The following is a 10,236-nucleotide window of genomic DNA, read 5'->3' as shown; positions in this document are numbered from 1 at the left end:
AGGTTGGTTTAGGCCTGGCAATACAGCAAATATTCACAAACTTTTGTTTTTGAAGAATGTTTATCTTTTTTGAAGCTATCTGGCAAAATGAGACAACCCTTTTAACCTAATCTTTATGTCTTTTTTGTGGCTATGATACTGGATTTTGGTTTGATGCATATGCAGGTTACAGCTGGGGAATGGCAGTATGTTGTGGATTGATTTGGCATGTTCAACCACTGTTACACCAAACTCTCTCACTTATAACATGATAAAGGCCTCTTACTCAGTGTCATGGATTTTCTATACTTTTGGGGACACAGGGCCAAAGTCTGAGGCAATAAGTCAGATCAAAGAAGGCAATGATTCTAAAATGGGAGTTTACTTATGTCATTATATATATCCAGGAATATGTGCCAGAGGATAGTTGTCATGAAATCAATATTAAATCAAAGTATTCCTTAATTACCACAGCTGACACGAGTTCTCCATAGCTGCCTGCTGTCTCAGGATCTGTCTCCAAAAAGGACCAGGGAGCGCTAACATGTTATGTTCTAAACTGATGAAGAAAATGCACATTAAACATAGTATAAACTTACTGAGTGAAGTAATGTCAAGAGGATTCCTTTAGCTCCTATTGGGTTGGTTCCTTGATCAATGCAATACAGAATCATTAATCTGGTTTTATGTAATGTCCTCAAAACATGTCAAAATGAGGCTCACTAGTCTGTGTGGCCTCCACATGCCTGTATGACCTCCCTACAACACCTGGGCATGCTCCTGATGAAGTGGCAGATGCTCTCCTGATGGATCTCCTCCCAGACTCCAGGACTAAAGCATCTGCCCACTCCTGGACATTTTGTGGTGCAGTTGGTGGATGGAGCGAGACATAATGTCCCAGATGTCCTCAATTGGATTCAGTTCTGGGGAATGGGCGGGCCAGTCCACAGCATCAATGCCTTCGTCTTGCAGGAACTGCTGACACACTCCAGCCACATGAGGTCTAGGATTGTCTTGCATTAGGAGGAACCCGGGGCCAACCGCACCAGCATATGGTCTCACAAGGGGTCTGAGGATCTCATCTCAGTACCTAATGGCAGTCAGGCTACCTCTGCCGAACACATGGAGGGCTGTGCAGCTCCCCAAAGAAATGCCACCCCACACCAAAACTGACCCACTGCCAAACTCATGCTGGAGGATGTTGCAGGAAGCAGAAGGTTCTCCACGGCGTCTCCAGACTGTCACAAGTGCTCAGTGTGAACCTGCTTTCATCTGTGAGGAGCACAGGGCGCCAGTGGCAAAGTTGCCAATCTTTGTGTTGTCTGGCAAATGCCAAACATACGGCACTGTGTTGGGCTGTAAGCACAACCCCACCTGTGGACGTCGGGCCCTCATACCACCCTCATGGAGTCCATTTCTGACCGTTTGAGCAGACGTGCACATTTGTGGCCTGCTGGAGGTCATTTTGCACAGCTCTGGCCTTTCTTTCCTACCCCACAGTACCTTCCCTTACCATTTGTTTCCTACTCTTTTACTTCTTCTTTGATGACTGTTGTCTTTCTAGATAAGCAATTTCATTTGCTCTGGGGCGAGTCAATGGCTCGGGTGCATTCTGGGACTGTCAGTTCACCAGTGTGCTGGCATGCTTCTTAACAAACACACCACTACAGCAAACATCTCAGTTGTACTTGTTGATTTCTTCGACAAAACACTGAACAAAAAATTTACTTGTGAGTGTGCTGCCTGGTGCTTTTAAGTTTTGTGATTATTTGAGCAGCCCAGAAAGCATCCCATAAATTAAATTATGTTATCGTATCTGAACATGTACACTAGTCATTAAATTAGATGGGAAATAATGATTCAGGGTAAACAACTGCACCAAGGAAATTCCATTTTTCTTCTCAAAATGTAAAATGTCTGTTGAAAAATCACATTGAACAGAGATGTGATTAACTTTTTATTTTACCAAACATAACATCAATGATGACACAATCAGTCTTCATCAGAAGTGCTCAAATCACTCTCAGTGGCATCGTCTGGAATGTCCTCCTCCTCCTCCGAGTCCATTTCCAGGAGTGGTTGGTGGCTGAGGATTCTCTTGTACACGTCCTTTACTTTGAGCATTTCAGCTTTCAGTTCACTTTGTTTTTTTAAAACCAGGCTACAGAGTCCCTTCTGTGCATCCTCCGACATGCCAACAAAGGAGGCTGTAAAAAGAACAAAACAAATAAATATGAGAAAAGTAAAAAAAACAAACAACAAAAAAACATCACCTCATAAACACAAGGAATTAGGATGCTGTAATTAAACATTTTTTTTTAAAAGGGAGAAGGCAGTGTTAGCTAGCAATCTAGATATAGGTAAAAGATCCAGTAAGACTTTAGCATCTGCTCTTATTTTCAATCGATTCATCAAAAAATGAATAAATAAATAAAGTGCTTACAGTCTGAGGAGATTGTCCCCAACACCACAGAACGCATTCGCAACACTGTCCAGTGATGCCGCATCTCCCTGCAAAGGATCATCTCCTCCTCTCTCAGGCGCCTCACAGCCATCACCTTCTCAAAGACCTTTCTCTTTGTCCGGAGGTCAGCAGCAGCTACAGTTTAACAACATCAGATGGGAAAACATAGCATATTATGATTCAAGAACAAAACATTCAACTACTGCTCAGATACTAGGAGCTTGTTTAAAAAGGATATTTATAAATCAAGAGCTTACGTTCACTTGTGCTCTGCCAGGGCCAAATATCGGTCTGCATGAGGGCATCACTGGATACGATTTGCTTTGTTGGTTCAGCGAGCTTGTTGTAGTCGTCAACAGCAGCCGCCAAGCGTTTCTTCTCAACTAAGATGACCTTGCGAATTCTGTGTCGCCTCTTGTTGCTATCTGTAAATAATCATAAAAAATTCACACCTTCACATAATGTATATAGTTTCATTTTAATCTACACTCATCAATTTGTTTGCTAGAACAAATCACATCCAGCTTAAACAAACCTGGATCTGATTTGATTCTGTTTACAAAGTAGCTGTACAAACTGAGCATCAAACGGTCCGTTTCAAAGAAACTGGGACGTACCATTTTGTCTGTAAAGACTTTGTGTTCGCACTCTGATGATGACGACAAGCTCCTCTATTCGTGCCTGCAACGCTCCAAGGCTGCCATCAGTTTGATCACTTTCTAAGTGAGAGGAATATTAATCAGAATACAGGATGAGTAACAGTCACCAAACTACAGTGGACTCTAATCACTGACTTGATGACATTCATTATAAGACATCTGGAGCCTTCATGTGCTGCTATCTCATGATAATCATGAGATAACAAGTATGTTGGTGTTCAGGTTTATAAAACCAACTAGTACGACATCATTTCAACCCAGGTTCTATCCAATTTGATGAAACGCAACAACTCTGCCATAAATTTGCTTTTACAAGGCTTATTTTTCATTGTTTGTTGACACTGTCAGAAAGATCTTAACTCCAAGTTCTTTAATGAGGCCATGGTGGGTCCTATTGTTATACATGAGTGCATTATATTGAGACTCACCTTCAGCCCATTTCTGCACATCGGCCACCCATTGCTGCAGTGTGTCGTCATCCACACCCAGCTCATTTCTGGTCGCATTCAGGCTCTCCACTTGTTCTCTAAGGATCCTTATGATCTAAGAATGCATTCATAAATGTCATTCATATTGACATTAAAAGAGTACTGGTGTTTTCCCCCCATTACCACACACATTAAAATGGGTGTTGAAAAAATGACCTTTAGATATCGCTGGCTCAAAGTGCGGCCCAGTTGTTCCACTTTCCTTTTGTTCCACCCCAAAGCCAGGAGGGTCAGCATGTTTGTTCGCCCTGCATTTCAGTTAGTATACAAATAAGAATGAATGAGCAGGAGACTGAGTGGAATCTCACACACAGACACATACCTAATTTAGACATGTACTTCGTTGTGATGGCCGCCCTAGACAGGAAACTGTTTACTTGTTCCACCTCTTCTCCAACTGTTGAACCGGCCCCATCCTGAAACGCACCTCCCCATTTGATCTATAGAAAGGAGGTCACAATACATGACTGCTGAATTCATTCAACCTTATAACAAAATGTCTCAAACTAATCCAAAACTACAAGCTGCAGTATACCTCGCATTTCCAAGTGTGAGCCTTTGCATGCATGACGGAGAGAAAAGGACGCATTGACAAGAGGTTCCTCAGCTCAGGGCACTGCTGAGCCACCTTGGTTAAATAGGGGAAATATTTACAGGCCACATCGGAGCAAAGGAACGTAATATGTCCTGGGACGCTAGCTGCCAACTTCCTCTGGAGAAAAAGGGGGTAAGCAAAGATCTCCCCTCGAAACATGTTCAATGCAGCTAAGAGGACTCCGTGGCGACAACCAGCTATTTCCATGCCCTCTTCATCCAACTTCCCAGTGGACTTTTTGGACGACTCCTTTGCTGCAGTCCAAGATGAAGATCCGCACAACCCTTTCCCCGGGACCTATACACTCAAAGATTTTAACATAAAAGACATGACATGATTAAGCCCTATCAGGGACAAACTTTTTAAAACAAATGCATAACAATTAGCTGAATTAGCCTCGAGTCACACAAGACCTCATATCTCCCCAGGACAGCACTGATAACACAAAATAAAAATCATGTTGTTTTTTTTAAATACACATGGTGACAAAATTAAGTACACATTAAGATTAGTAAAGTAAATAGTATTACGACAACACCAAGAGAAAAATAAAAAAATATCGACCCATCCATATATGTCCACACACACACACACACACACACACACACACGTATTTGTATATGGTTACGGCATTAACGTCATTTTAACAAGATTAACGCTAACAGCACTAATATATATATATGTGTATCTTACATGATTTGTGTGTCTCTGGATGTATTTCACAAACTCAGCAACTTCCTCATCTTTTTCAATGAAGACACCTTCAAAGTTCCCCTGCTCTGAAGTGCTGAACGAACACAGTGACAGTTGTTTGAAAAGAAACATTAAAATACATTTTTCTACAAATCCATATTTGACTTATGTACACAATGCATAACGTACCTTGCATTAGACTGAAAGCGATAAAGCTTGCGGTTTCCATCAACTGAGACGGCAAGCATGTCTGGAGTGCAGGCAGGGCAGCTAAAGCATGGCTCCTTGCACATCCTGTCCACCTCAAACTTTACAGCACTCCATTCCAAGAAACTTTTACTGAAGGCATCAGCTGATATTCGACCATTCTTTTACATAGAGGACATACAACAGAATATTCAAGGACAGTCATCATAAACATTGATTTGCACAATTTCCTTAAACTTAGCAAATTTAGAAACTCACCCTTCCGAAATGGGCTGTTCGTTCATCCAGCATTTTGACAAATGCCTTAAGTGACATCCCTGGTGCAGCCTTCTTAATGTCATAGAAAGACTGAAAGGCATCCATTGAAAACAGGGTGCAGAAATTTAAGGTGCCAGGCCAATATCCACTACCCAGGATGTCCTTAACTGAGGGGGACCACATTAGGCCACAGCTGGTGCAGCTCACCACTGGCAGTGCAAGGTTATAACGGCCTTTAGAAAGGATAAGGATGAATTCAGTCATGGCTCAAAGCATTCATATTTTTCATGTTGTTTTCAAATCGGTCTGGTAAATCCAAACGACCTTTGACAGGTGCCCACATATACTGCGGGCCGAGGGTAATTAAAACCAAGATAGCAATGCACAATTTGCAATAAAACCTCCAAACACATCTATTGTGTATGTAGTGTGTGACAAAAGGGCAACTTACCATTTATGGTTACAAGAGCCACAATTGCGCCGGGTGAAACCTCAACGTTACTTGCTGGGCAGTCACACACATGGTCTGGCCTTTGCACAGGCAACAGCCGAACTAACATTAAAACACACAATATATATAAAAAGAATTAGAAATTAACTGATACACAATAAATATACAATAACAGCACCCACTCATACTCATACATAGCAAGAAATGCATAAGACTTAAAAACTGTACCTATTGGCTTGTGAAACTCTGATGAAGGCTGCAAAAACCCTCCTGTTACTGCCTCTCTGTTGTGCAGGACAAAGCGTGTGTGAACTGCAACATCACAGTCAGCACAAAGGAATGGAAGAGGCAGGCAGTCCAGACACCTCACAACTACTTGTTTGCCACACTGACACACACGGTGTGACTGTGGATCCAGAGTAGCTAACATATTGTCTATAAGACAAGGCCTGGCCTCTTTCCACTTTTGCGAGGACACCATATTTCTGATCGCCCAGTGAGTAGCAGCTGACTCAGACGACGTCTCACAAGTCATGGCTGTGTCCTCTTCTCCATCCTCCAACAACTGAAGGAGCTCCTGACGAAGCACCTCAGTTCCATACACTAACAGAAAAAAAATAAAGAAAGGAAGAAACTCTTCCACAAAGTGAAAAACACTCTAGGCAGTATGTTTCTTAGGACTCCACAAAAGCCCTGCATAACTCAACTATAACAACAAATATAAAAGTAAACAGAAATCACAATATATACAAGAAGGTAAAGTACCTTTTGTTGGGTTGACACTGGCAACATAACTAGGTTCTTCACGTGGACATTGATGCTGCTCTCTGGACACTGGGGGGGGGATGAAGAATATTTACTTACTGAAATTCTTTGGTGAAAACAAGTTGTGAGATAAAAATCAATGGTTGCGTGAACACTGACCACGTGGCATGCAACTAGTACTTCGACTGGTTGATGGTCTTTGAGGAATAAAATCTCCCTGTCTGTCACGTTTTTTCCAGCGCACTGGTCTTGGCTGAGGTTCACTCTGTGCATCATTCTACGCAATTAACAAGGAAAAAAGGGAACACCTAAAATACAGTCTATGATTAAAGCAAAGATTATCAAACATCTTAAGTTAACCAACTTAATTTGACATAAACTTATACACATATATAAAAATTTATTTAAAAAAATTTCAAATAATATAACGTTTACTCCATACAAAATATTAGACAAGCGTGTTCCCTCTTTAACAACTGTTTCCACTAAAAATGTTACCTGCATATCTTGAAGGAGTTCGTCAGCAGCCTGAAGCTCTTCCTCCAGCTCGGGATCCTCTGAATCACTCATTTTCAAGCTAAAGAGGAAAGAGATTTTTGCAGAACTCAGTGACATAAACACATAACTAACGCAACTCAAATGATTTTCAGTCTTGGCGCTCCAGTTAACGTTAGCAATTAACGTTAGCATCATCAGTTTGTAAAGAGCTAGCAGAACTCTTAGCGCAAAAACTGCTTTACGCACCATGTGAGGGTATTTTGCAGCACACAAGTCCTTTAACGTTTGTAATAGATTTAATCCATCATCGTTGGATTAAATGGCTAATGCTGCAGTAGCCACGTGTAGTCGTTACCTAGTAAGCATGCTGACGGTAGCTGTAGCCATTTTTAAATACATTACACCGTTTCCGAGATCAGTCACCTCTGTTTGTTTGAAGCTTTTATGAAAAAACTAACTTTGAAACACACATCAAGGTATTACTTTAAATATATGTATTTTTTACATACCTGCATTAGAATCAATCAGTTCCGCCTCATTTTCTTATTCTTATAAATGGGTCTCTCCGTTCTCCCATCAGCCTTTGCTTACACAGGTTGCGTCTGATTGGCTGGAGCCGAGCGCATCCAAAACTAACAGGAGTGGTGAATGAATCTATAAATGTGTTTTACGTGTGAAATGAAAATAATAAACCTAACAAAGGATTATGTACGTTAAATCTGCGCACTTTCAGATCGTGAATCAGTTTGGAAAACACTGTGTGATGGCCACAACATGAAGCGATTTTATTGTTGAATTATCAGTGATACTTTCACGTGTTTTTGTTGAGAAATGTTAACGATGTCATTAAAAGAAAGCATTAAATTAGGGAGAAAAACCCGTTCGCGGAGAGGGTCCCCGGTTCTCCAGTTAGATTGTGCTTCACGTCATGTTTCGCTGTGATGAGGTTATTATTGGAGTAAATGGATGGCTGGAGCCTCTGCTCGAAGCGTCTCTGATCGCCGAGAGCAGGTTCATATTGGAATGAATTGACAACCCACAGCGTCGCATAAAAACGTGGAAGGGTACCTTAGGCGTCAGCATGAGAAGTTAAGGGACGTGACAAATCGTCATTATTTTACGTGTCGGGAGTGAGAACAGGTTGGACAAAATACAACTCCACAACATTACTAGTGCAAAAAGACAACCTTCCATTTATTTTCACTTAAACAAGAAGCTGGTTTTTATGTACATTAAAGCTTTATAAAAATTTAACAGTGCAAATGCAAATTCCTTGCTGAAAGTTTAACCGAAAGGCATTTCCAGTAGAAATGGGCTGAGATATCCTGAGCATAACCATGTATAATATCCACTGAAGTTAAAAAAAAGGTGCTTTGCAACATTAAACTGCAGTGTGCAGTACGTATTTTTCGGACCATAAGGTGCACAGGACTATAAGGCACATTAAGCGAAACAAAGCAGTCAGATAAATCAAACTTTATTAAACTCATTCTTCTTGCTTCCTCCACTTCTGTACCATTGATTCATTAATGTTGAATTCTCTGGCAGCTGCTCTATTCCCATGTTGTTGCAGTATATTAATGACTAACCTCGTATTGTGGATGGATTATCTCAGTTGTTCTCCTGACTGAAGTTTGGTCCGTTTACAGCATCCTGCCATGCGATTGCATTTGTCTCTAACCATGAGGAACCTTCACGTTAACTTTTATAATCATTATATACCAGCTAGCCCAACTTCAGTAACCCTACAAACGTCACTGCTGTTTAGTTTCCTGTCTTCATTTATGTTGGAAGTGATAGCAGAGCTGTACGTTTGATTTTTTTCAGAAATCTCTCAGTCAGAACATTCAATATCATGCTTAGGTAACTAGCGAAACTAGCGAGCTAACTTCCGCTAGCTTCCTGCTAACTTCTAACTCCGTTAAATGTAATAAATTTTGTTTTCATGGATGCCTGGAAGTTAAACTTCATAGTTACACCTGGTAAAGCAGCAATGCTGATCGTTTTATTAAAGATGAAAGAATTTAGACAGTTTTTAACTCTCAGTGATGCTGCAGTGTTCGTTTGACCTGAAGATTACGGCGTTTAGGACCCAGATTACTCCCAGATTTAAGAGCATCTTAGTCCGACAAATACGACAATAACGATGGCCGCTTGCATGTTCTGCAAAAAAATGTGCTTTGTCGTGTATCTGACGGACAAACACCAAACCAGTTCCACATCACTGAAGTTGCACCATTTTTACAAACCAATTCTGGTTCATCTGTTTCACTCAACAATCGGCCATGTGCGTATGAAAACAAAGGCTCTGCGCATGCGCGTTTTACTCATATTCTATCGCGATATTTCATTTTCCTATCGTTGCCTAACATTATACCGGTATTACCGTGAACGGTATAATATGGCCCAGCCCTAAATAAAACAAAAATTTATTTTAGGGTAAGGCTATATATAGATTACCTTAACAATGATATCAGGGAGGGATGCTGTCAGCTTAAGCTCGTCCTGCAGTGCCAGCGTCCTGGACATTAGAATCTCCAGAGTTGGAAGGATTCCAAAATAGCAGTTCTCTTCTCCTTGCAATATGTCTAGTGCAGGGCTGCCCAATCCCAGTCCTCGAGAGCTACTATCCTGCAGCTTTTAGATGCATCCCTACTCCAACACAGCTGAATCAAATGGTTTGATTACCTCTTCAGCATGCCATCATGTTTGGCAAAGGCCTGATAACAAGCCATTTATTTGATTTGGGTGTGTGGGAACAAGGATGCATCTAAAAGCTTCAGGACGGTAGCTCTCGAGGACCGGGATTGGGCACCCCTGGTCTAGTGCAACAGTGAGTGGCTTCAACACGATACAATACTCCTTTAGGAACAGATACTCCCGATCAGTGAAGCATTTGATTCCAAACTGAGTGCAGACAGTATTTAATTCAGCAAGGGGAATGTCAGTGATCCTGGACAGAGCGTCGTGAAATGAATTCCATCGTGTTCAAACAGGTACTATGAGTTTTTTCTTGAAAAAATTATCTACCAACTCTGAAGCAACAGAAGAACGGTTTGCTTTTGTCCACATTGCAGAACACTTTGAAGTTGCACTTCTGTAGATTAATTTTGCCTCATTTGCTTGAAGCCATTTCTCAACATCATGAAAAATTAAGTTCAGTGTGTGTGATGCACACC

General features: G+C 41.2%; 1 protein-coding gene across 2 annotated transcripts; it reads right to left on the bottom strand.

The window, feature by feature from the left end:
- Nucleotides 1-1,936: 1,936 nt before the first annotated feature.
- Nucleotides 1,937-9,741, bottom strand: LOC308384965 (uncharacterized protein). Of its 2 annotated transcripts, XM_080863654.1 has the most exons (17): nucleotides 7,567-9,741; nucleotides 7,058-7,136; nucleotides 6,719-6,836; nucleotides 6,560-6,628; nucleotides 6,023-6,397; nucleotides 5,795-5,896; nucleotides 5,344-5,576; nucleotides 5,068-5,246; nucleotides 4,879-4,972; nucleotides 4,126-4,482; nucleotides 3,913-4,030; nucleotides 3,747-3,838; nucleotides 3,531-3,645; nucleotides 3,061-3,162; nucleotides 2,701-2,868; nucleotides 2,423-2,578; nucleotides 1,937-2,186 (listed from the first exon to the last, which is right to left on the bottom strand). In XM_080863654.1, the coding sequence occupies exons 2-17, from the start codon at nucleotides 7,127-7,129 to the stop codon at nucleotides 1,972-1,974; spliced, it is 2,565 nt and encodes an 854-aa protein (XP_080719780.1). In that variant the 5' UTR covers nucleotides 7,130-7,136; nucleotides 7,567-9,741; the 3' UTR covers nucleotides 1,937-1,971. The 2 variants fall into 2 exon arrangements, with proteins under 2 accessions (XP_080719780.1, XP_080719781.1); XM_080863655.1 differs by lacking the exon at nucleotides 6,719-6,836 and having other exon boundaries at nucleotides 1,940-2,186; nucleotides 7,567-9,721.
- Nucleotides 9,742-10,236: the final 495 nt, after the last annotated feature.

The sequence above is a fragment of the Rhamphochromis sp. 'chilingali' genome, assembly GCF_963969265.1.
Source record: "Rhamphochromis sp. 'chilingali' genome assembly, chromosome: 17".
NCBI lineage: Eukaryota > Metazoa > Chordata > Actinopteri > Cichliformes > Cichlidae > Rhamphochromis > Rhamphochromis sp. 'chilingali'.
This window is presented reverse-complemented; position numbering and strand designations above follow the sequence as displayed.

What these genes read in the sequence shown, in the direction of transcription:
- LOC308384965 (XM_080863654.1), bottom strand. Translation starts at nt 7,129, where the DNA reads ATGAGTGATTCAGAGGATCCCGAGCTGGAGGAAGAGCTTCAGGCTGCT. An exon ending in CGCTTTCAGTCTAATGCAAG is followed by an intron (nt 4,973 to 5,067) that starts GTACGTTATGCA and finishes GTGTTCGTTCAG; the next exon opens with CACTTCAGAGCAGGGGAACT. An exon ending in CTGGCAGAGCACAAGTGAAC is followed by an intron (nt 2,579 to 2,700) that starts GTAAGCTCTTGA and finishes GTTAAACTGTAG; the next exon opens with CTGCTGCTGACCTCCGGACA.